The 26,505-nt window shown below is 40.0% G+C and overlaps 1 protein-coding gene across 3 annotated transcripts in view; it reads left to right on the top strand.

Moving 5' to 3' along the window:
* SUCLG1 (succinate-CoA ligase GDP/ADP-forming subunit alpha) overlaps positions 1-26,168 on the top strand; it is a 48,381-nt gene extending 22,213 nt beyond the window's left edge. For all 3 annotated transcript variants that reach the window (XM_047068630.1, XM_047068632.1, XM_047068629.1), the window contains 7 exons: positions 1,131-1,247; positions 4,310-4,522; positions 4,670-4,727; positions 15,184-15,267; positions 17,354-17,505; positions 23,916-24,104; positions 25,922-26,168. In XM_047068630.1, coding sequence (XP_046924586.1) covers positions 1,131-1,247; positions 4,310-4,522; positions 4,670-4,727; positions 15,184-15,267; positions 17,354-17,505; positions 23,916-24,104; positions 25,922-25,948 — 840 coding nt within the window. In that variant the 3' untranslated portion in view covers positions 25,949-26,168. The remainder of the gene's footprint in view (positions 1-1,130; positions 1,248-4,309; positions 4,523-4,669; positions 4,728-15,183; positions 15,268-17,353; positions 17,506-23,915; positions 24,105-25,921) is intronic.
* The last annotated feature ends 337 nt before the right edge of the window (positions 26,169-26,505 follow it).

Below are 26,505 nucleotides of genomic sequence, written 5' to 3'. Positions count from 1 at the left end.
GCCATTATAAGGGATGAGATCCTCAGGGGCCAAATTTAGATGCAAAAGAGAGGTCTAAGGAGAGAGAGAAAGAAGAGGACAACCAGGGGAGGTAGAGCCCTAGAAGCCTCGTGAAAAATAGTCTTTCAATTTATGGAGACATTTTTGGTTCTTACAACAGCTGAGTGGGGTGGAGAGGAGGGTGTGGTACTGGAATCTACTGAGTAGAGGCCAGGGATGCTGCCAAACATTGTGCAAAGCACAGAGCAACTTTCTATAACGACGAATCCACGGGACCCAAATGTCTGTAGTGCTGAGGTTGAAGAGGGAGAGTGAATGGATAGGGAACTACGGGATGTTGGCTGGGCAGCATTAAAAGCTTGCCTTAAGGTTAGTGATCAGTATTTTGAAGTGAGATTAGTTAGCATGGTTCTGTTTTTTTCTCCAGCTACTGGTTGATTGCACATGTATGATTTTAGAGTAGGTAGGGAACTGGATTTAACCAAGATTGTGATTTTGTTAGATGTGTAAGTTGAAGTGAGAGAGAGCCAAGGTTGTTGTGTGTTTATAATGATTGACCATGGATTTTAAACTGCATAAATGAGGGATCTGAGGACGTCAGGAGCTGGGGAACAGTGAAAAAGAGGTGTTAGTTTAAGTAAACACACAGGTGTTTCTGACCATCAGCCAAATTTGAAAATTGAATAAAGGGAGATCCCCTTTAAAAAAAAAACAACGGGCACCTGGGTAGCTCAATCGGTTAAGCTCAGGTTATGATCTCACAGTTTGTGAGTTTGAGCCCCACATCGGGCTCTGTGCTGACAGGTCAGAGCCTGGAGCCTGCTTCAGATTCTGTGTCTCCCTCTTTCTTCTCCACCCCCACTTGCGCTCTGTCTCTCAAAAATGCATAAACATTAAAAAAAAATTTTTTTTAAACTCCAAACAACACCTGTTTTGGCTTTGCAGAGCCCTGGATTGTTTCAGGGTTCAGAGCTGGGTTTAGCAAGTTGTTGAGAATGCTGGATATATGTTACTATCACATTCTGGGAAATAGTTAACCTATTTGTTTTTCTTTTCTAAGTTGCTGAAGATTGCCTTTAGGCTTCCCAGCCTGTCTTTTCTCATGAGTCTTGCGCTTTTTTTCCCCTCAGGGCACCTTTCATAGCCAGCAGGCACTGGAATATGGCACCCAACTAGTTGGAGGAACCACTCCAGGGAAAGGAGGCAAGACACATCTGGGCTTACCAGTCTTTAATACTGTGAAGGAGGTAATTAATGGTACCGAGTTTGCTAATAAAGAAAAGCAGGAGAAGAGCAAGCACACTTTGGATAGAGATCTTAATTGTGTCCCTTTCAGGAGAGTCACTTGCTATTTTAAAATCCAGTAACGTAGAAACCAGTAGGTTCGATTTAGTCACCCAGACTCAGGATGTCTTCCCGACAGCCAGTGTCATTTTCTTTATAGGCATTCATATGAGCTGGTAAGGGGAGAAGTGCTGTAGGTTGGCTTCTGTTTGGCTTATAATCCTTTCCTTACTCTTCCTCCAGGATGTTAGCAGCACACATGTCAGCTTCTACCCCCTAACACTTACCGAGAAAGGGCTCTTTGCCAGGCACTGTGCTACGTGCTTTATATACATTGCTTCATTCAGGCCTCGTCACCACCCAGTGAGGTGCAGGTGCTGTCACCATCCCCATTCTGAAGACAAGGATACATGCAGAGAGGTTAAGGGTCCTGCCCATAGTTCGTGGCTGAGAAGTGGTAGACTTAGCATGGCTCAGGGTAAGCAGTTTGGTGTGCCTGTGAAAAAACTGAGCTTTGAAGTCAGACTGACAAATCACAGAACCCTAGTCTCTTCCCCAAATTGCTGCTTTCTTAGTCATTTTTAAAGTATGTTGAAGTAAACTTTAATTCCGTGTTACAAAATTAATATTTGCTTATTGTAAAACTTCAGATGATATAAAAGCATGTAAAGTTAAATTTTATAGTGTTTTCCACATCCCAGATTTTACCTTTCTCGAGAGCTCATTTTAGGTCAGTGTGTATTCTTTCATTTTCTTTCTGCACTTGCATGAATATATAGGAAAGTAATAGTATTATAAAAGAAGCGATCGTATAAATTCTCACCTATTTAATAAAAAAATCTAGGAAATAAACTTAGTACTTGGGACCGATGTACTGGTGATAAAAGATGCATGCCTCCCCATATTCTTAAAAGAGTTTTAAGACATGTTTTCAAGTATCACATTTTTTAAAAGTACAGATTTATACTTAATCTCTTTTTAGAATACCAACTTCGAATTGAAGTGAATTTATATTCTTAATCCTAAAATGTAGGAAAAAAACATAATTCAAATTCAGAATTTTCATTTTACTTTAAACTTGAAAATAGGTTGTACTATATGTGTATATGTATGTTTTAAGTGTACTGTACTTTAAAGAGTAAAAAAAAATAGTTAAAATCATATGTTCTATAGAAGAATTTTAAAGTCTTTTTGCTTTAAATTCTCTTATGGCTGACTTCATGACCTCAAAATAGAGAGAAGAGCTGTTTTCATAATTCCTGTAGGTAGATTTGACTTTTTCATGGGCCTTTTTTTGCTTTCTTTTAAAGGAAGTTTTTGTTGCTAAGCAACCCATTTATTATTCATTGTGATACAAATAAATATGACATTTGTAACATTTTGTAAGTTCTTTGACAGATACTGTATTTCTTACCTGTTTGGCACTGAGAAAAAGCTTTCTGAATGAACAGGATGGATACCTTTCATCCAGTATCGCTTGTTAGCACAGACCCTGTTGTCACAGTTCAGCTTCTGATGGTATTTGTGGCCTTTAAGAGGTAGAAAACTGCAGGGTATATTTTCCAAAAAATACGTACATCCCTATGATCTGACTTCTTTTTGTTCCAACCTAGTTTTTTGTTTTGTTTTGTTTTGTTTTTTGTACCCCCTTCTCTGATCATTTGAACCGAGTTTTTAAAAAAAAAAAATTATTTTTAACCCCTGGCATCATTTGTTGATCATCTGTCAGCATCCTTTGACTTTGTTCTTCTGTCATTGTCAAGATACTTTTTATTAGGGATGCCATAGAGAAAGCTCCTCAGTGTCTGGGGATATAGGGAATCCTTCAGGGATGATTCTGAAAGATACTATCTTTTACTTCTGCCCCTTCTAAGAGCTATACCTGTGTGTTCTATAGTATTCTTCTCCATGTGTAAAATCCCATGAAACAGGCTTCCCAAAGGTTTTGCTTTATATCTTGATTAAGTTATATTTTAACATTTCTAGGAAGGCAGCCTGCTATAACTGAAAAGAACAGACACTTTGGAATCAGAGATACTTAGATCTGAATCTTGGCTCTGCCACTCACTTCCTAGTTATGCCACCTTGTTGTGTAAGTTATTTACTGTCTCTTTGCCACAGCATCTTAATTTGTAGATGGAAATACTAAGCATACAGGCTTGTGGTGAGGCCTTAACAAGACCTGTCTTGAGCCCTCTTGCAGGGCTTCTCACAGAACAGGTTCTCTTGGAGAATCAGAGATCACCAACAATCTCTGTCTTCAAGGAGCTTCCATTACAGTGGAAGAGATGTGGCCACACCTAGAGTTGGGTAGAAGGAGACATCTGTATTCGTATATGTGAAGACTACAGAGAGAACCATGGTCAAACTGATGGTCTTTAAGTGCTCTGCATTGTGAGGGGTGATGTAGAATAGACCCTAATGCTTATTTGACCCACATTCTCATTCTATGGCCATTTATGCATTTGTATTTTAGTTTATTTTATAATTAATGTGCATTTAAAGTAAAAATTGTGAGTGTAGAAAAACACATCATTTTCAACGTCTTTTGACAACATTTATCAAGTATGATATGTTTTGAACAGGCATTTGAGATGTGAGTTCTGAGTCTCAGCGGCTTACTAGTTCTTTTGCTCCTGGGGAGGTATAGGGTGTTTGGTACTGAGTAGGTGATACGGTGTCTTGTAGAGCAACAAAAGTAAACATGGCCGCAGGAATGAGGGTACACAAACGCCAGTCAGGCATACCTTCAAGTTTACTGACATGCCGTCACCTGAGAGAATGGGTCATCCCAGAACCTTTCAATTCAGAGCAGCATTCTAATGGGGCAGAGGGGAGGCCCTGCTTGGTTCTGCTCTTTTCTGACAGCATAGTGATCTCGTTAGTGGGAAGAATGAAGACATCCAGTGTCGCCTGGTGGTGTCTTTTCCTGATCCCAAGACATTATTAAAATCATGGTATTGAATTCATTTTACAGTGTTTACAATTTTCCCCATAATAAAGTGCTTCGTGGTTAATGTTTCAGGCCAAAGAACAGACAGGAGCGACAGCTTCTGTCATTTATGTTCCTCCTCCTTTTGCTGCTGCTGCCATCAATGAAGCTGTTGAGGCGGAAATGCCCTTGGTTGTGTGCATTACTGAAGGTATCCCACAGCAGGACATGGTGCGGGTCAAGCACAAACTGCTGCGTCAGGGAAAGACCAGGCTGATCGGGCCTAACTGCCCTGGAGTCATCAATGTAAGTGTAAAAACAAAAATAAGCCTGGATTTAGGCTTTCACAAGGCTAACTAGCTTTGAGTCAGTCCAAGTGTGTTTGTGTGTATGACTTATTAGTTACAGGTTGTTGTTTTCACTTTTCTGAAACTGTGATTTCCTTTCCTTCAGCCTGGAGAATGCAAAATTGGCATCATGCCTGGCCATATTCACAAGAAAGGAAGAGTTGGTGAGTATGTTTCTTACAGATTAAAGAAAAAAAAGTTCTTTGCACTAAGCTCAGAATTCACAAAGAGAATTTGTGCCTGGGCAAATCAAATTAATTTTAATTAATTTAACTTTCATGGAATTTACCAGGGATTTTGTAGTGAATCAGTTCTCTGTCCTGAGTTGAATGAGTTTAAGAGTCAATAATAATTCTGCAGAATCAGTGAAGATATTTTTTGGAGTTTTTAGAGATTCTTTTCCTGGGCAGCATGCTATGGATTCTTTCATGTGCTTGTATGTATCACGACCTCATTTCATTTTACTACTAAGTGGTAGTCTATTGTGTGATTACACTACAGTTTGTAAATTGTCTTGTTGGTGCACATTTGGGCTGTTTCTAGGTCGAATCATGATGACTAAGGATAAAGTGATATTTGTGTGAATGTCAGTGAAGTAGTTTATAGGACTGGGTTAAAGGTCATGATTTTTCTTTGTTACTAAAATCCCTTAGACCTGTCAGCCCTTCTGCCAGTAGGGTACTTAACCAAATTCTTGTATTAAGGAGGTTCTAGGGAGTTCCATAGTCTATCTGAGGTTTAGTGGGGACCTGATTCATGTCATCACTGGTGCTCTTGTAAATAGGTGAGCACTCTGTATACTCTTAAAGCTACTGCTAGAGACTGAAGTGAGCACGTAAGGAGTGTCCTGTGCCAAATTGCCTTTCTCATCACTATCCTGCTTTCTAAGGTGCCTGCCTGTAAACCTAAAAACAGCCACATGTGACATACTTTACCCCTCCATCCTTTAAAAATTTTTATTTTATTTTATTATTTCTTTTAACGTTTATGTATTTTTGAGACAGAAAGAGAGCACGAGTGGGGCAGGGGCAGAGAAAGAGGGACACACAGAATCTGAAGCAGGCTCCAGGCTCTGAGCTGTCAGCACAGAGCCCAACGTGGGCTCAAACTCTAAAACCATGAGATCCCAACCGAAGCTGAAGTTAGGTGCCCAACTGACTGAGCCATCCTGGTGCCCCCTAAAATTTTTATTTTAATTAAACTTTATATACTTATGTAATTGTAGATTCATTTTTTGGCCTTATTTTTAATTATTTGTTATTTTTTAAAATAAAATTTACTGTCAAATTGGCTAACATACAGTGTGTAAAGTGTGCTTTTGGTTTTTGGGGTAGATTCCCGTGGTTCATCGCAAACATACAACACCCAGTGCTCATCCCAACAAGTGCCTTCCTCAGTGCCCGTCATCCATTTTCCCTTCTCCCTCACTCCCCCATTAACCCTCAGTTTGTTCTCTGTATTTAAGAGTCTCTTGTGGTTTGCCTCCCTCCCTCTCTGTTTGTAACTTTTTTTTCCCCCTTCCCTTCCCCCATGGTCTTCTGTTAAGTTCCTCAAGATCCACTTATGAGTGAAAACATATGATATCTGTCTTTCTCTGACTGACTTATTTCACTCACCATAAAACCTTCCAGTTCCATCCATGTTGCTGCAAATGGCATGATTTCATTCTTTCTCATTGCCAAGTAGTATTCCATTTTATATATAAACTACATCTTCTTTATCCATTCATCAATTGATGGACATTTAGGCTCTTTCCATAATTTGACTATTGTTGAAAGTGCTGCTATAAACATTGGGGTACATGTGTCCCTGTGATTCAGCGCTCCTGTATCTTTTGGATAAATTCCTAATAGTGCTGTTGCTGGGTCGTAGGGTAGTTGTATTTTTAATTTTTTTGAAGAGCCTCCACACTGTTTTCCAGAGCAGCTGCACCAGTTTGCATTCCTACCAACAGTGCAAGAGGGTTCCTGTTTCTCCACATCCTTGCCAGCATCTATAGTCTCCTGATTTGTTCATTTTAACCACTGACCGGCCTGAGGTGGTATCTCAGTGTGGTTTTGATTTGTATTTCCCTGATGATGAGTGATGTTGAGCATCTTTTCATGTGTTGGTTGGCTATCTGGATGTCTTCTTTGGAGAAGTGTCTATTCATGTCTTCTGCCCATTCTTCACTGGATTATTTGGTTTTCAGGTGTTGACTTTGGTAAATTCTTTATAGATGTTGGATACTAACCCTTTGTCTGATATGTCACTTGCAAATATCTTTTCCCATTCCATCAGTTGCCTTTCAGTTTTGTGGATTGTTTCCTTTGCAGTGCAGAAGCTTTTTATCTTGATGAGGTAGGTCCCAGTAGTTCATTTTTGCTTTTAATTCCCTTGCTTTTGGAGACGTGTTGAGCAAGAAATTGCTGCGGCTGAGGCCAAACAGGTTGTTGCCTGCTTTCTCCTCTAGAGTTTTGATAGTTTCCTGACTCACATTTAGGTCTTTCATCCATTTTGAGTTTATTTTTGTGTATGGTGTAAGAAAGTGGTCTAGTTTCATTCTTTTTTTTTTAATTTTTTTTTTTCAACGGTTTTTTATTTATTTTTGGGACAGAGAGAGACAGAGCATGAACGGGGGAGGGGCAGAGAGAGAGGGAGACACAGAATCGGAAACAGGCTCCAGGCTCCGAGCCATCAGCCCAGAGCCTGACGCGGGGCTCGAACTCACGGACCGCGAGATCGCGACCTGGCTGAAGTCGGACGCTTAACCGACTGCGCCACCCAGGCGCCCCGTTCTAGTTTCATTCTTCTGCATATTGCTGTCCAGTTCTCCCAGCACCATTTGCTAACGAGACTCTCTTTTTTCCATTGGATACTTTTCCCTGCTTTGTGAAAGATTAGTTGGCCATACATTTGTGGGTCCAATTCTGGGTTTTCTGTTCTATCCCATTGGTCTATGTGTCTGTTTTTGTGCCAGTACCATACTGTCTTGATGATTACAGCTTTGTAGTAGAGGCTAAAATCTGGAATTGTGATGCCTCCTGCTTTGGTTTTCTTTTTCAAGATTTCTTTGGCTATTTGGGGTCTTTTGTAGTTCCATACAAATTTTAGGATTGTTTGTTCTAGCTTTGAGGAGAATGCCGGTGCAATTTTGATTGGGATTGCACTGAATGTGTAGATTGCTTTGGGTAGTATTGACATTTTAACAACATTTATTCTTCCAATCCATGAGCACGGAATGTTTTTCTATTTCTTTATATCTTCTTCAATTTCCTTCCTAAGCTTTCTATAGTTTCCAGCATACAGATCTTTTACATCTTTGGTTAGGTTTATTCTTAGGTATTTTATGGTTCTTGGTGCAATTGTAAATGGGATCAATTTCTTGATTTCTCTTTCTGTTGCTTCATTATTGGTGTATAGAAATGCAACCGATTTCTGCACATTGATTTTGTACCCTGAAACTTTGCTGAATTCATATATCAGTTCTAGCTGCCTTTTGGTGGAGTCTTTTGGGTTTTCCATGTAGAGTATCATGTCGTCTGCAAAAAGTGAAAGTTTGACTTCTTCTTTGCCAATTTTGATGCCTTTTATTTATCATTTTGTTGTCTGATTGCTGATGCTAGAACTTCCAACACTATGTTAAAACAACAGTTGTGAGAGTGGACATCCCTGTTGTGTTCCTGATCTCAGCGAGAAAGCTCTCAGTTTTTCCCCATTGAGGATGATATTAGCTGTGGGCTTTTCATATATGGCTTTTATGATGTTTAGGTATGTTCCTTCTATCCTGACTTTCTTGAGGGTTTTTATTAAGAGAGGATGCTGTATTTTGTCAAATGCTTTTCTGCATCTATTGACAGGATCATATGGTTCTTATCCCTTCTTTTACTAATGTGATGTATCACATTGATTGATTTGCAAATATTGAACCAGCCCTGCAACCCAGGAATGAATCCCACTTGATCATGGTGAATAATTCTTTTTATATGCTGTTGAATTTGATTTGCTGGTACCTTGTTGAGAATTTTTGCATCCATGTTCATCAGGGATATTGGTCTGTGATTTTCCTTTTTTTGTGGGGTCTCTGGTTTGGGAATCAAGGTAATAATGCTGGCTTCATAGAATGAGTCCAGAAGTTTTCCTTTCGTTTCTATTTTTTGGAACAGCTTGAGAAGCATAAGTATTAACTCTGCCTTAAATGTCTGGTAGAATTGGGGTGCCTGGGTGGCTCAGTCGGTTGAGCATCCAACTTCGGCTTGGGTCATGATCTCACGGTTTGTGGTTTGAGCCCCATGGTTTGTGGTTCGAGCCCCACAGCTCAGAGCCTGGAGCCTGCTTCGGATTCTGTGTCTTCCTCTCTCTCTCTCTCTCTCTCTCTCTCTCTCTCTCTTCCCCACCCCCGCTTATGCTCTGCCCCTCAAGAATGAATAAATGTTTAAAAAAAAAAATTAAATGTCTGGTGGAATTCCCCTGGGAAGCCATCTGGCCCAGGACTGTTATTTGTTGGGAGATTTTTGATAACTGATTCAATTTCTTCACTAGTTATGGGTCTGTTCAAATTTTCTATTTCTTCCCGTTTGAGTTTTGGTAGTGTGTGGGTGTCCAGGAATTTGTCCATTTCTTCCAGGTTGTCCAGTTTGTTGGCATATAATTTTTCATAGTATTCTCTGATAATTGCTTGACTTATTTTTATTTTTATTTTTTTAATGTTTATTTTTGAGAGAGAGAGAGAGAGAGAGAGAGAGACAGAGCATGAGCAGGGGAGGGGCAGAGAGAGAGGAAGACACAAACTCTGAAGTAGGCTCCAGGCTCTGGGCTGTCAGCACAGAGCTCAATGCAGGGCTTGAACTCACAAACTGCAAGATCATGACCTGAGCTGAAGTCAGACACTTAACCAACTGAACCACCCAGGCATCCCTGATAATTGCTTGTATTTCTGAGGGATTGTTTGTGATAAATCCATTTTCATTGGTGATTTTATCATTTGGGTCCTCTCTCTTTTCAAGAAGTCTGGCTAGGGGTTTATCAATTTTATTTTTTCAGAAAATCAGTTCTTAGTTTCATTGGTCTGTTCTACTGAGTTTTTTTGGATTCTAATTGTTTATTTCTGCTCTAATCTTTGTTATTTCTCTTCTTCTGCTGGCCTTGGGGTTTCTTTGTTGTTCTGCTTCTAGTTCCTTTAGGTGTACTGTTAGATTTTATATTTGGGTTTTTTCTTGTTTCTTGAGATAGGCCTGGATTGCAATGTATTTTCCTTAGGACTGTCTTTGCTGCATCCCAAAGGGTTTGAACTTTTGTGTTTTCATTTTCATTTGTTTCCATGTATTTTTTAATTTATTGTTTAATTGCCTGGTTGACCCATTTATTCTTTAGTAGGATGTTCTTTAACCTGCATGCATTTGGAGGTTTTCCAAACTTTTTCCTGTGGTTGATTTCAAGTTTCATAGCATTGTGATCTGAAAATGTACATGGTATGATCTCATTTCTTTTATATTTATCGAGGGCTGTTTTGTAACCCAGTATGTGATCTATCTTGGAGAATGTTCCATGTGCACTCGAGAAGAATGTGTATTCTACTGCTTTAGGATGAAAAGTTCTGAATATATCTGTCAAGTCCATCTGGTCCAGTGTATCATTCAGGGCCATTGTTTCTTTATTGACCCTCTGTCTAGATGATCTGTCCGTTGTTGTAAGTGGAATATTAAAGTGCCCTGTTACCACATTCTTACCGATAAGATTGCTTACATTTGTGATTGTTTTATATGTTTGGGTGCTGTCAAACTGGGTGCATAAACGTTTATAATTGTTAGCTCTTCTTGATGTTTAGACCCTGCAATTATGATATAATGGACTTCTTCATCTCTTGTTACAGTCTTTCATTTAAAATCTAGTTTGTCTGATATAAGTATAGCTACTCCAGCTTTCTTTTGACTTCCAGTAGCATGATAGATGGTTCTCTATCCCCTCACTTTCAATCTGAAGGTGTCCTCAGGTCTAAAATGGGTCTTTTGTAGACAGCAAGTAGGTGAGTCTTGTTTTTTTATCCATTCTGATACCCCATGGCTTTTGATTCGAGCATTTAGTCCGTTTACATTCAGTGTTATTATTGAAAGATACGGGTTTTGAGTCATTGTGTTATCTGTAGGTCTCATGCTTGTAGAGATATCTCTGGTCCTTTGTAGTCTTTGCAACATTCCACTCACAGAGTCCCCCTTAGGATCTCTTGTAGGGCTGGTTTAGTGGTGATGAATTCCTTCAGTTTTTGTTTGTCTCGGAAAACCTTTATCTCTCCTTCTATTCTGAATGACAGGCTTGCTGGATAATGGATTCTTGGCTGCATATTTTTCCTATGCAACACATTGAAAATTTCCTGCCACTCCTTTCTGCCCTGCCAAGTTTCAGTAGATAGGTCTGCTACTACCCCTATGTGTCTACCCTTGTAGGTTAAGGCCTTTTTGTCCCTAGCTGCTTTCAGAATTCTCTCTTTGTCTTTGTATTTTGCGAGTTTCACTATGAAATGTCATGCAGAAGATCAATTCAAGTTATGTCTGAAGAGAGTGCTCTGTGCCTCCTGGATTTCAGTGTCTGTTTCCTTTCCCAGATTGGGGAAGTTCTCAGCTATGATTTGTTCAAGTACACCTTCTGCCCCTTTCTCTCTGTCTTCTTCTTCTGGAACTCCTATGATACAGATATTATTACGTTTCATTGAATCACTTAGTTCTCTAATTCTCCCCTCATGGTCCAGACTTTTTTTATCTTTCTTTCTCTCAGCTTTCTTTTTCCATAATTTTATCTTCTATTTCACCTATTCTCCCCTCTGCCTCTTCAGTCCTCGCTGTCACTGCCTCTACTTTATTTTGCACCTCATTTACAGCATTTTTTAATTCATCATGACTGTTTTTTAGTTCCTTGATCTCTGCAGCAATAGATTCTCTGCTATCTTCTATACTTTTTTCAAGCCTAGCGATTAATCTTATGACTATTATTCTAAATTCTTGTTCAGTTTTATTGTTTATATCTGTTTTGATCAGTTCTTTAGCTGTCGTTTCTTCCTGGAATTTCTTCTGAGGAGAATTCTTCCGTTTCATCATTTTGACTAGTTTTCTGTCTCCTATGTGTTTTAAAAGCTTGTTATGTGTCCTGCATCTGTGAGCACCACTATATTAAAGAGGTGTCATAAGCTATCCAGGGCCTGGCCCTTGAGGAGGTGTTTTTTGGAGTGTGTTACTTGCTTTCTGTTGTTGTGACTCTGGTTGTTTTATCTCCCTACCTGTAGTGATGTTTTGAACCCTCCACCAAGTGTGCTTTGATTTGTTTGTTGAAGTAGCCCTTTAACAGTATCCTGGGGTAACACAAGCCCACGAAGATGAGTGCGTTCAGTGCACTACATTCAGTGCAAAAAACCAAAACCTGCAGAGCCGATCTGGCTCCGAATGTGTGGCGTTCTGCTGTGAGGCAATGTGCTGCGATGCACGCGGCCATTGTTTCTCTGTAGGCTATGGAGGCGTCATAGTAGGGGGACTGAGGGGTACAAGGGATCACTCCCTCCCACTTCACCTCCCAGAAACACGGGGACTCCAGAAACTTTTTGCACCAAAGACGTCTTCACCCCACCATCACTCTGAACCCCGTCACCTAATAGTCGCATTTCTTCCATTGGCTATTATTTATCCTGTTTTGCTCCCCTTATCCCTCATGGGGCAGGTGCTCTCTGGGAGCAGTTACTGAGGTCCTTTATAACTCCCTGCCTGGTCTAAAGGGCTGCCTTCCTTCAGCCTTTGGGGTAAGGGGCCTATAATTGTAAATTCACATGTAGTACCATAGGTCCCTGAGGATCTGTCTGCTTTTTTCCCTGGTCTGTTTTCGCTCTATCATTCAAATTGGGTAATTTCCATTTCATGGATTCTTTCCTCTCTCCCCTCCTTTATGCCATTGAACTCATCCACTGAGCTTTTAGCTTTGGTTGTTTTATTTTTCACTTCTGAAATTTACATTTGGGTTCTCTTTATATCTTCTATTTTTTTGCTGAGACTTCAAATTTTTTTTTTTTTTTTTTGATAAGGGCTTTCTGTTTTCTCATTTGGTTTCAAGCATGTTCATAATTGTTTGTTTAAAGCATTTTTAGCATGCCTTCTTTAAATCCTTGTTAGATAATTCTTCATCTTGGTGTTAGCATCTGTTGATTCTCTTTTCATTCAGTTTGAGTTCTCCCTAGTTCTTAATATTCTGAATGATTTTTGATTGAACCGTGGATAATTTGTGTATTATGTTATGAGACTCTGGGTCTTCTTTGAACCTCGTATTGACACTGCTTCAGCAGAGATTGTTGGGGGAGGCGTCTCATTACTACCAGGTAGATGTAGAAGTCCAAGTTCCCTACCTGCTTCCATTGATACTGGAGTGGGTGGGCTCTTCCTTACTGGGGATGGCGGTTCTGCTCCCCTGCTTGGTCCCTACTGACATTCAGTGGGGATGGCCTTGTTATTGTTGGGTGATGGTGAAAGCCCTGACTCTCCACAGTGCCTTCTCTGAGACCAGAGAAGAGCCTCAGTACTGCTGGATGAAGATAGACATGCAGGCTCCCCACATGGTTTCCACCGACATGGTGGGGGTGGGGCTCATTATCAGCTGGCACACATGAATGTTCTGACTGCCTACTTGGCTTTCTCTTTCACCAACCTGGAAGGTATGTTGGGGTGCCTCAGTGCAGCCTCCTAAATGTGGAAGTCTAGGATTCCCTTTTGGCCCTTTGCTCATATGAGTGAGGGTGGAGGCACAGTTTTTTCCTGTAGTGTTTGGTTGGTATGGTATAGTTATTGCCTCAGAGTTTTCTGTTTTCTTAGGCTGTCCTTGACTGTTTTGCTAGAGAGAGCAAGCTTTGGGGGAAGATGCTTTTTTCCATACCCTTATGTATTTCTGGAATATTGTCTGCTTTAGCTCCATATCTAGGATGCATGAGGCAAAAGAAAACCCAGGGAGCTCACCGGTGTATCATTTCTTGAGTCTCAAAGTCCTTAGTCACCTTGCCTTTTTCATCTCTTAGAGATTTCTTGTATTTGTTTTCTATATAATGCCCAGGGATTTTACTTAACAGGAAGAACAGAGGAAAGGACTTCTACTCAGAAGCAGAAGTATCCTTGTGATAGGTATTTTTAAGTGATAGCCTCTTTTACTATATATACTGTAAGGATCATAGGAGTAATCTACCCTAAAAACATGACTTTTGTTACTGTCTGTGTATGCATTTTGCATTTATGTAATTTACATATCATTTCTATAATCAGTTGAAAGCCCCTTAGAAAAATGATAACATCCTGGTGTTACTATGAGTATATAGCGATGATAACACAGAACTTTGCTTAAGAATGTAAATATGCTGTACTAAAGTTGAAGTAGCTTGTGGTTATGGTTTTTGTCTCAGTCTGACAAGAATTCTACTTGCCCTGATAGGGGGATCATATTGTTAGAAGAGTCTCTGAGTTCTTAAGAAGTGCTCCAAGGCAGAAGTTTAAAGAAAGCAAATCATGGACATGCTGGAAGTATTCACCACCCCGTAATCCTTCCTCTGTTTTTAGCCCATACAAAGTTTTGTGTTTTATTTAAAAAATTTTTTATATAATATATTCTGACAACTGAAGTTACTCGGTTATTCTCAACCTGTTATATATAGGGATTCACCTATTATCTACAGATTGTGGCATGAAAGAAATTATCTTCCCTGTAGCTCAGCCATGCATGGTGAACTACAGTAGAGAGGACATCTAGGTACCCCCACCCTCGTCCCCACATGTACGTTCCTTGTCCACATGAGAACTTAGGCACTTTCTCATAGGCCCATGGTATGAAGGGAATTAGGTAAGATAGACTTGAACTCAGAGGGATCTTGGCCTTATTCCCTAGTTATCTTTATATCGATTTGAGGGGCACCTGGGTGGCTCAGTCAGTTAAGCGTCCGACTTTGGCTTGGGTCATGATCTCATGGTTTGTGAGTTCGAGCCCCACATCAGGCTCTGTGCTGACAGCTTGGAGCCTGGAGCCTGCTTTGGATTTTGTGTCTCCCTGTCTCTGCCCCTCCCCTGCCCGCACGCTCTCTCTCTCTCTCTCTCTCTCTCTCTCTCTCTTTCTCTCTCTCAATAAATAAACATTAAAAAGTTTTCTATATTGATTTTTTAAAGTCTATATATTATTTGAAAATTAGTAGAGAAATAATTGTGAGAAAGATATATAGCATTCCTAAGTGTGACTAATGCTGGTTTGCAGGCTGAATGTTTTAGTGGCTTAATAGTTTGGGTATGTATAAATCTAACTGGTTATTTTCTGCTACTCTAAGCAGGATTGTACTTAGCAAGTTCATATTGATACTATCCCTTTCATACAGATTCTTAGAGCAGGTAATGTAGGTCTTTCCTACACTGCTTTGTTGACGTGAAATAATCCTAACTAATGGTGTACTCTCCCCTTGGTCTAACTTTTAAAACTTCCTTGCTTCAATTTAAACCTTTTCTTCTTATTTCATCATTTGAAGGTATTGTTGATTTGGATGGCAAATTGTGGAATGGGTTTTTTTATATACTTGTATTTGTAATATGATAGTCTGTCATATGAACATAACCTAATGTTTTTAAATTCTCTTCCTTTAAGGTATTGTATCCAGATCTGGGACCCTGACTTATGAAGCAGTTCACCAAACAACACAAGTTGGACTGGGGCAGTCTTTGTGCGTTGGTGAGAGATTTTTGATAAAATCATTTTACTGTAACACAGTGTCTTCACTGAAAGAGTAGAGTACTAATTATTATTTTGATTTTTTTGTAAGAAGTTTTGATAACCATTTCATTAAAAAGATGGTGTGATCTTAAATTTAATTTGCTGAAGTGTGAAGCACCACCATATATTTTCAAGATTCATGGTCCAAGGTTTGACTTTCATGTTGAGGAACAAGCATTGTGAGACATTTAGCTCCGGAAGAGGCTTGGTGCCTGAAAACACCACTTACTTGACTTGCTGTGAAGAAATGGTTCTTCATTAGGACTTTTGTTACTGTAATTATCATTTTGTTGCCATTGTAAACTGTTATTTGTGCTTCACAGTTAGGGAATTCTTTGCTGTTTGTTGTCTTATTCTTAAGGCAACCTTCTGAGGCACCTCTGAGTTGAAAAGTTGTACTGTTGTAGCTTTATTGGTGAGAAAATCTATGTTGAGGATGATTGAGCTCCCAGAACCTCTTTTTTTTTTTTTTTTTTTTAAATTTTTTTTTTTTTTTTCAACGTTTATTTATTTTGAGACAGAGAGAGACAGAGCATGAACAGGGGAGGGGCAGAGAGAGAGGGAAACACAGAATCGGAAACAGGCTCCAGGCTCTGAGCCATCAGCCCAGAGCCCGACGCGGGGCTCGAACTCACGGACTGCGAGATCGTGACCTGGCTGAAGTCAGACGCTTAACCGACTGCGCCACCCAGGCGCCCCCAGAACCTCTTTTTTATCTCATTATACTGCCTACCTCTTTTAAAAGTAACAAGGTTTTACATTTTAAAATAATTTTAGTATTTGTTGCCAAAGCCAGGCAGTCTTCTCATTTTTATAAATATTTCTTCAAATTTTTAGAATAACTTTTAAAAGCCTTTCAAGGGCCATCTGGGTGGCTCAGTCAGCTAAGCGTCTGACTCTTGATTTCAACTCAGGTTGTGATCTCATGATTCATGAGATCAAGCCCCACGTAGGGCCCTGTGCTGACAGCACAGGAGCCTGCTTGGGATTCTCTCCCTCTCCCTGTGCCTCTCTCTCTGTCAAAATAAATAAAATTAAAAAAATGAAAGCCTTTCAAGAATACCTTTTTATAATAAATTATACAATATAGCCCTGGAGCATTATTAGGATTGAGAGCCATAAAATCACTATTGGAAACCTTAATTGAGCTTCTCTGTGTACAAAGCACAATCTTAGCCACAAAGTGATGGAGAATAAGAACAGGTTTGAAACAGAGTTGCCAAAGTCATGTTCTCCAGTGTCTGTTTTTAATTTGTAAAATGCTAATAATAATAATGCCCATTTCACAGAGAGGTTAGAAGAATTAGGAAATGGCAGGTCTAAAGTGTGCTGAGGCACAGTCCTTGACACACATTTGGCACTCAAATGCAGCTTCTCTTCAGAGGTGCATTGAAAAGTAGGAAATCAATCCTGCTTTCAGTAAGTTTACAATGTAAAAATTTTGTAAAGTGTCAGCCAATCTGTTGGGAACATTTACTTTAACCCTATCCAAGTAGTTGTCTTTAAATGCTTGTGCTGTAGTCATTACCCTGGATCTAAGGGAAGAGGGGTCAGTGCACCCCCAACTCTATCCCTCACTGGGACTTGGGTCTTGAAACTTGTATGCAGTTTCTCTGCAGTGTGCCTCATCTAATAGTTACTTTGTGCAAAGAAATTTGTAAAAGGTTTAATCAGAGAAGAGACATTCTTTTGTCTTCTGTAGCTTGCAGCACACACATTTTCTTAAAATGCTTGAAAGAGTTATTTGGGAATAATTTTGTGGGAGGGAAGAAGCTTGATAAAGGAGCTAAAACAAAAAGAAGGTAGTCTTTGTGAGTATGAAAAGGCAACCACCGTTTTAGCATTCATGTAATATTAGAAACAAATAAATGTAGCACTTTGTGATTGTTTTTAATGTTCAATGCAAGAGTGATGATACATTTTAAAAACAGTGGTGAAAGGGGTAAGCAAAGTAAGAAATGAGTTGAAACAACATTTCTAAGCCTAATTTTTGTGGTTTGTCCTTAAATTTTCTGCTGATGTTGATATTCTTCAACTTTTTCAGGCATTGGAGGTGATCCTTTTAATGGCACAGATTTTATTGACTGCCTTGAAATCTTTCTGAATGATCCAGCCACAGAAGGCATCATATTGATTGGTGAAATTGGCGGTAACGCAGAAGAAAATGCTGCAGAATTTTTGAAACAACATAATTCAGTAAGCTTGGGTTTGGGTTTGGAAAAATATAGCTCCCTGCACATAGTAGACACTTCCTGAGCTAGTCGCTGCTGCACTGCTGTTGAATCTTACTTTCCCGACTTTGCTTTTGCAGAGGTTGCTAACGGCCTCCATTCATCCTTCGTCTCTATCCTCTTGGTTTTTCTCCTGGTTCTTCTCGTCTTAATTTTCCCCTGGATTTACTTTCTGTGCCTGTTCCTTAAGTGCGAATGACTAGTGTGTATAAACATCATACTTCATGCATTTTCCAAGGCAGAAGCCTCAAAAGCATCTTTTACTTCCCTCTCATCACCTGTTTCCACTCAGTTATTACCAAGATCTGGCCTCAGTAATACGCTGAGATTCAGAGCATCGTCTGTTATTGCTCCCTTTGCTCTGGTTTCAGCTGCCATCTTACCTCATCTGCACCGTGTCTGTAGTTTCTTCCTGATAATCTCTACTCCTGTTCCTCAGCCAGCACTCCCTCCCCTTCTCTCCTGGGCCATCCTGCTCACGGCCACCCAATTATCTGCCCTTCGGAAATGCAGACACCGAAGCCTCATGCCCCCTGGTTTTATCGAACCATTACAGTTTCCCATTCCGTATCGGATGAAGTGTGGACTTAGCATGCTATTCCAGTCCCTACACACCTCCCTAACCCTCTTCTCCAGCTCCATGTCCCATCTGACATGCCAGTTGTTTTCATTCCCGCTTGCCTTCGCCTGTTCCTTCTGCAAGGCATGCTTAATATCCGATTCTCACTCTGGTCTATGTCAGGGACAACAGGGAGCGGCATGTTGGTGCCCAGCCCAGTCCCCTGGCCCATGAGGCACCAGTAAGTGGTGGATAGGGAGAGAATAAATAGATTGCTAGGAGTTTGGGGTAAAATGTTACTAGAGTGTCTCGAATTCAAATAAGTTGTAAAGTTTGCAATTTAAGGAAAAACTGACTTCTCTTTAGGGAAGAGGTTAATATGACATTATTACCATGTTCAAGTGAATTTTGGAATGTATTTAGACCCAGCTCTGAATCTCTTGAATAGCTTAGAATTTAGTGTGAAAAGCTAAGCATATACATTTTACTTCATTTCGTGTATGTTTTCTTATTCCTGGCTAGTCCTTATGGGGCTAATTTTTATTGAGGACCTACTGTGTTCAGGACTCTAGGTTGAACAGGTGACATAAAACACTTAGCACAGTACCTGGCACAGAGTGAACCATGTTATCTGCTGCCACCATTACTGTTTTTAGTATTATCATCATCATTACAATGAGAGTAGTTACTGGTAAAAGTGGTGTTGTTTAATCTTGACCCTTTGAGTAAGATGTTTTTGTCCTTTTATGAGTAAGGAAACTGACACAGGAAGGTTAATAACTTGCCAGTGGTAGGTGTACAACAAATGAGCTAAGGGTGGGATTCACCCCCCTGGTCTGCCTGACGTGTCCATGATCCCATGGAGGGATCAGGAATTGGATTGCAGGGATTAAGGGCAAGGGTCAGCAGCCCTGGGCCTCTGATCAGACTACACTGACCTCATCCTGACTGGTCTTTCTGTTTTGGGGCTTTCACATTTCTCATTATTTCTGTATCCTATTTGCAGACTACACTTCCTCGTAGTCTTTTTAATTGTATTTTTCTCTTCTTAAAAAATTTCAAGTGACTCTTCTTTGTTTATAGGACAGACTATAAACTTGTCTGACATTCTAGGTTCATCAAAATCTTGTTTCTTTCTAGTGCAGTATTCTCACTTTGTGAGTATGGGGACAGAGGGATCAAGTAGAAATTAGTGCCACTCAGCGGTGCCTGGGTGATTCAGTCACTTAAGCGTCCGACTTCAGCTCGGGTCATGATCTCATGGTTCGTGAGTTCGAGCCCCGCGTTGGGCTCTGTGCTGACAGCTCGGAGCCTGGAGCCTGCTTCAGATTCTGTGTCTCCCTCTCTCTCTGCCCCTCCCCCGCTGCTGATGCTGTCTCTCTTTGTCTTTGAAAACTGAATAAACCTTAAAAAAAAATTTAAGGGGCGCCTGGGTGGCGCAGTCGGTTAAGCGTCCGACTTCAGCCAGGTCACGATCTCGCGGTCCGTGAGTTCGAGCCCCGCGTCAGGCTCTGGGCTGATGGCTCGGAGCCTGGAGCCTGTTTCCGATTCTGTGTCTCCCTCTCTCTTTGCCCCTCCCCCGTTCATGCTCTGTCTCTCTCTGTCCCAAAATAAATAAAAAAAAAAAAAAAAAACGTTGAAAAAAAAATTTAAAAAGAAATCAGTGCCACTCAAATATGAGATGCTCATATAACTGCAGAGCCCACACATGAATGAATAATTGACCTGTAGACTCTTTTCTTTTTAATTCTGTACTATAGTAGATGCTGGGCATACAGAGCTAAGTGAGAACATAGTTCCTGCATTCAGGGAATATATAGTTTGGGAAGGAAACACATGGGAAGTCAGTCACAGCCACTGTACTTAGTGTAACAGTGGAGACTTGTTAAGGGCACAGCAGGGTCCCTGAATGGAAGATGATCAACCATGAGGGCATTTGTGGAGACTGTGGGAGGAAGAGTCGGAAAGGCTCATGGGAGAAGAGAAGACTTGAGCCAGGTCTCAGAAGTTAAGTAGAAGTTTGCCAGGTGTCCAAGGAGCGGGGAGAGCATTCTCGGCAGTGGAACAGAGGCCGAGCAGCCTGGAATTGCTGCACGGTGAAGAGCAGGAGGAGCGGTGGGAGATGAGGCCGGAGTAAGCAGGGTCAGACCACACAGGCACTGGCGTACTGGCACCTTAGCACAAGAAGCAACCTTTCTAGTAATCGTTCACTGCCTCGTACTCACAGTTAAAAAACAAAATACAACTGACTTCATTTAAGAATGTCCTTGATGAAGCAGTGGAGATTATTAAGTTTGTTAAATCCTGACCCATAAGGCAGTATTTTGTGATGAAGTGGGAGGTAAAGCAGCTTTCCAGTTGAGTTGTGAGCTGAACTAGCTGCTTTTTTCATGGAACACCAGTTTTACGCTCCAGAACGCCTGGCAGACACGCAGGTATGTGGACTGGGGTGTTTGGCAGAACTTTTCTCAAAAATGAACAAAGTGAACCTGCCATGTCAAGGAAAACAATTTGTAGTATTTGTTGACAGTGATAAAATTTGAGCTTTCAAGTGAATATTCATAGTTTGGAAAAGTCGCTTCTGCCACCGTGAACTGGATGACTTCCTCCTACTAAAGACTTTTCTAATGAGATTGATAATGATGAATATGGTTTGTTGATACTGAATGATGAAATAGATCAGCATCCGGAAAATGTACGTAACTCAGTGAACCTATGCTTTTCATCTGACCAATGAATCTTACAAAGTCATTATAGGTAAAAGATCCATTCAAACTGTAAGACAGATCAATGGATTTTAAAGTAACAAAGGACAGAAAGTTCATTGCTATGGTTTCGGATTCCAACATTGCAACTAACCTTTAAGAAATTGCCACTTTAAGAGGTTTGTGTAATATCAAAGAAGAATATCCACAATTATCTGACAGGCTATTAAAATTCTTCTTTTCCAACCATGTATGTATGTGAGCTCAGATTTTCTTTTACTTCAGCCAAAATAACATATTATGATAAATTGAATGTGAAAGCAGATATCAGAATCCATTTGCCTTTTGTTAAATTTGACATTCAGGAATTGCAAAAATGTAAAGTAATGCCACACTTCTGAGGAGAATGTTTTTTAAGATTTTCAAGTTTTTATTTTTATTTTTATTTTATTTTATTTTTTTTATTTTTATTTATTTTATTTTATTTTTTTAATTTACATCCAATTAGTTAGCATATAGTGCAACAGTGATTTCAGGAGTAGATTCCTTAATGCCCCTTACCCGTTTAGCCCATCCCCCCTCCCATAACCCTTCCAGGAACCCTGTTTGTTCTCCATATTTAAGAGTTTCTTATGTTTTGTCCACCTCCCTGTTTTTGTATTATTTTTGCTTCCCTTCCCTTCCCTTGTGTTCATCTGATCTGTGTCTTAAAGTACTCTTTTGAATGAAGTCATATGATATTTGTCTTTCTCTGACTAATTTCATTTAGCATAATACCCTCTAGTTTCATCCACGTACTTGCAAATGGCAAGATTTCATTCTGTTGATTGCCAAGTAATACTCCATTATATATATATATATATATATATATATATATATATATATATATATATATATATATATACATACCACATCTTCTTTATCCATTCATCCATCAATGGACATTTGGGCTCTTTCCATATTTTGGCTATTGTTGATAGTGCTGCTATAAACATCGGATGCAGGTGCCCCTTCAAACCAGCATACTTGTATCCCTTGGATAAATACCTAGTAGTACAATTGCTGGGTTGTAGAGTAGTTCTATTTTTAATTTTTGAGGAACCTCCATACTGTTTTCCAGAGTGGCCGCACCAGATTGCATTCCCACCAACAATGCAAAAGAGATCCTCTTTCTCCACATCCTCGCCAACATCTGTTGTTGCCTGAGTTGTTAATGTTAGCCATTCTACATTGACAGGTGTGAGGTGGTATCTCATTGTGGTTTTGTTTTGTATTTCCCTGATGATGAGTGATGTTGAGCATTTTTTCATGTGTCGGTTGGCCATCTGGATGTCTTCTCTGGAGAAGTGTCTATTCATGTCTTTTGCCCATTTCTTCACTGGATTATTTGATTTTTGGGTGTTGAGTTTGATAAGTTCTTTATAGATTTTGGATACTAACCCTTTATCTGATATGTCGTTTGCAAATATCTTCTCCCATTCCATTGGTTGCCTTTTGGTTTTGCTGATTGTTTCCTTCTCTGTGCAGAAGCTTTTTATTTTGATGAGGTCCCAATAGTTCATTTTGCTTTTGTTTCCCTTGCCTCTGGAGACGTGTTGAGTAAGAAGTTGCTGCGGCCAAGATCAAAGAGGTTGTTGCCTGCTTTCTCCTCAAGGATTTTGATGGCTTCCTGTCTTACATTGAGGTCTTTCATCCATTTTGAGTTTATTTTTGTGTATGGTGTAAGAAAGTGTTCCAGGTTCATTTTTCTGCATGTTGCTGTCCAGTTTTCCCCGCATCATTTGCTGAAGAGGCTGTCTTTATTCCATTGGATATTCTTTCCTGCTTTGTCAAAGATCAGTTGGCCATACGTTTGTGGGTTCATTTCTGGGTTCTCTATTCTGTTCCATTGATCTGAGTGTCTGTTTTTGTGCCAGTACCATACTGTTTTGACGATTACAGCTTTGTAATACAGCTTGAAGTCTGTAAGTTTTTATTTTTAAATGATATTTATGTAATTTCTTAGTTTTAATTTGAAATACAGGAAATATCGGATATAATTTACATAAACAAAAATTTTTGGAATTGTCAATTTTTGTAGTGTAAGTGGTTCTAAGACCAAATGATTTGCGAACTCCTGGCGTAGGGGAAGGTGATCGTGCCTGAAGGAAGGCACTCAGATTCCACTGAGTTCAGGTTCAGCCTTTTACAGGCCTGTCTGGCTACCTTATTGCATCTGGACTCCTATTATGAACAGGATATTTTCATTCACTGTGAAATTTTACCATACATTAAAAAATTTTTTTTTGGTATCTCTTAACTAATTGATAATATTTTATGTTATTTCTTTAACTGTATTATAAGTCTAGAGAATTCCTGTGTAGATTTTTATTTTTAACCTCAGAATCTAGTATGGTGTTCTTTATGTATCTAGAGGTTGCATAGTAGAATGGATTTTTATTAAATAAAACTAGTCCTGATCTTCCTTAGACTTCGTAGAACTGCAGAGGACAAAGGGCCCTTGGCCAGCATTCTGGTTTAGCTGTTTCATTTCATAGATGAGGAATCAGAGGTTTACAGAGCTGATGTGTCTTGTCCACAGTCAACCAGCTTTAGTCAATAGGAAATTGAGTCTGGTGACTTCTTGTCCTGCATCTTTTCCAATCTACCTTCCACCTCATCTTTTTTTTTTTTTTCTAGCAAACTTATTATGGGTAAACTAATAATGAATTAAGATACAAAATCAGGTTGAAATAAAACAACCTGATCTAGTGTCTTAATTCATTATCACAAATTGCATAACTTCTATTTTTTTTTACTGTACTTTTATTTTTCAAATGAAAGAATCTTATATGTATTTGTAAAATAGCTTGTGGACAGCCAAGTTGAAGTTTAATACCTAAACAGACAAAACATTTACTCAGGATTCTCTTCCTGAGATTGTGTGAAAAGTCATGTCATCTCAGAGGAGAATGCAAGGGCTGCAATTACAGCTTAATGTTTGTGCTGCTTCTCTTAGTGAGGATGGCCGGGCCCTGCCCAAGCCATTTGCCATTTACTTTCAGACTCAGGAATTTGAAGTCCAGTTTTGGTCAACTTCTTCATTACAGTGTTTAAAACATCACTTTCCAGGGTCCCAAGGCCAAGCCTGTGGTGTCCTTCATTGCTGGTTTAACTGCTCCTCCTGGCAGGAGAATGGGTCATGCAGGGGCGATTATTGCTGGAGGAAAAGGCGGAGCCAAAGAGAAGATCTCTGCCCTTCAGAGTGCGGGAGTTGTGGTCAGCATGTCTCCTGCGCAGCTGGGAACCACCATCTACAAGGTGAGCCATGACAGTGACCTGAGGTCTCTGAAGTTATAGGCCTTCTAGCACGCGGCCACACTCACTGGGTGCCCAGAAACTGTGGCCCTTTCCCCTGGGTCTTATCTGTTGCTTTCTTTCTGGTGTACAACTCAACAGGCACCAACGGCTCCGTTAAGGCCCCAGTGTCCTAATTAGGCATGACCAGGAAAGAGATTCTGATTTTAAGACATTTAACTTCTTTAAACATTGCAATTTGTTCTTTTGTGAGGGGCAAACTATGATATACAAGAAAGTATTTCAGATTCCATAAGTGCCATGAATTCCATTTGGGGGTAGTACAGGGCATTGCCTTGCATTTCTTTTTTTTCATTGAGGGCCTTTGGGATATGGCTACCCTGATCTCATAGGTTTCTGTTTCTAGGGAGAGGGGTTGAAGGCTGAGTGACAAGAAATGAAAACTGGATGAGGAGGGAGTTGATGGGGAGCAGGGAAGGGAGATCAAAAGAAGAGGTGGGGGTTTCCAGATCTTGAGCATCTGGCCCTGGCTGTGTTGGGATGCCATTGTTTGCAGGTTGGAGGAGCACCTCTTTTTTTTTTTTTAATTTTTTTTTTTCAACGTTTATTTATTTTTGGGACAGAGAGAGACAGAGCATGAACGGGGGAGGGGCAGAGAGAGAGGGAGACACAGAATCGGAAACAGGCTCCAGGCTCTGAGCCATCAGCCCAGAGCCCGACGCGGGGCTCGAACTCACGGACCGCGAGATCGTGACCTGGCTGAAGTCGGACGCTTAACCAACTGCGCCACCCAGGCGCCCCGGAGGAGCACCTCTTAACCATATGCTTTGCTTTATCGTTTTAAATAGCATCTTGGTTTCAGATGTTCTAAATGATTTGTTATCTTCCATAATCTCTTTGCAATGAGTTTTAGCCTCTTTAAGTGATCATTTAAGGCTCTCTTTCTCTTTATTTTTATGACGGTTATAGCCTGGACAAAAAAAGCAAAGCAAAAACCAAACATTTTAAACGTGTTGAGAACAGGCAGCAATTGTGTTCCCAGGAGGGAACCATGTTTTGGCTCAGTGTTTTCTGCCCTTGTCTTAGGGGTAATTAAATGGACTCCTTGTTTTGTTGAATCTTTGTGTTATCCTGTCTTTTGAAATAAGACACTGTGTGCTACAGTTCTGGGTGGTTAGTGAGTGTGTGAAGATGAAGTTTATTTAAAAGGGGGAAAAGCAAATGCTTACATTCACTTTTGAGACTTGCATTACCATTTTTATCCAGTAGGTGGCAGCAGGCAACTACACATTGGTTTTATTCTAATTATTACAGTCTAGAGAATGTGATTTTCTGTATTGTTTCATTTTCAGATATTTCTGAGGTGCACTTGACATTCTGTTCAAACCTTAACTGAATCTGCATTTAGTCTCTTTCTCAGAGAAACGAAGCAAACCTGTTTCCATTGCCTTATTAAAAAGGCCAGTGTGGTTCATGTATGGCATTAAAGGTTTGCATAAGTAGTTGAGTTTGTCAACTCTTAATAATAATACTGCAGTAGAAAAATAAGTACAGTTCAAAGCTGCTCAGCCTCTGTGTTTGGGAGACATAAAGTTGAGCCTCTGCATCTAGTTTAGTGAAATTCAAGCTGACACAGCCTAATTTGAAAGCTGTTACATTGTGTTCAAGCACCTTCATCCTGCTACATTTCACTTCTGTAATTTTTGGTTGTTCAAAGGATTCTAAAGATAAGAGGTTTCAGAATCACTTTGACCATGAATGTGATTTGAATCTTAAATCTTTTTATCCCTTCTCTCTTCTGTGTCTCTCTGTTTCTGAAGGAGTTTGAAAAGAGAAAGATGCTATGAAAGGAAAACCAAGAAGTTGCCTAAACCTATGGAATGAATCATTATGGGAGTATGAACCAGTGGCTGTTTGCGTCTGTTGTCCCCTGATTGTCAACCTGTGCGCCTATCGCTGGTCTGTCTGTACAGCAGAAAGCCACAGCAAGGTTCAGAACGTCCTAGATTGAGAGGTTTCCATCGCATCGTATAGCAGACAGCCAATAAAGCTACCATTTGATTTGAATATGGTTTTGAAGCTTTTTATTGTTCCGATGAGGTGGGTGGGGAGGGTGAGAGAAGGGGAGGTGTGTGTGTGGGGGGGATATTGTGTGTGTTTTAACGGACTCTGTGGAGAACACTGTAACCAACTTTTGAGAGAATGAGGCTGTAAAAATTTCAGTACGGCATTTGTCTAATTATCTTAGACCCAGAGTAACTTTAGTTCTCTTTTGAATCCTAGTTTTCTCATGTATATATATAGTACTACTATCTTTCAGGATAGTTTTGAGAACTAGAGCATATATAAAGGCAACTTACTTGTTGTCAGTGCCATTGTCATCATCCTCATCAGGATTACAGGC

The sequence above is a fragment of the Lynx rufus genome, unplaced genomic scaffold (genome assembly GCF_022079265.1).
Source record: "Lynx rufus isolate CCGP_SWC_20201006 ecotype Redwood Valley unplaced genomic scaffold, mLynRuf1.p SCAF_8, whole genome shotgun sequence".
In the NCBI taxonomy this organism is placed as follows: domain Eukaryota; kingdom Metazoa; phylum Chordata; class Mammalia; order Carnivora; family Felidae; genus Lynx; species Lynx rufus.
Note: the sequence above shows the minus strand (reverse complement) of the source record. Positions and strands in the feature narration are given on the sequence as shown.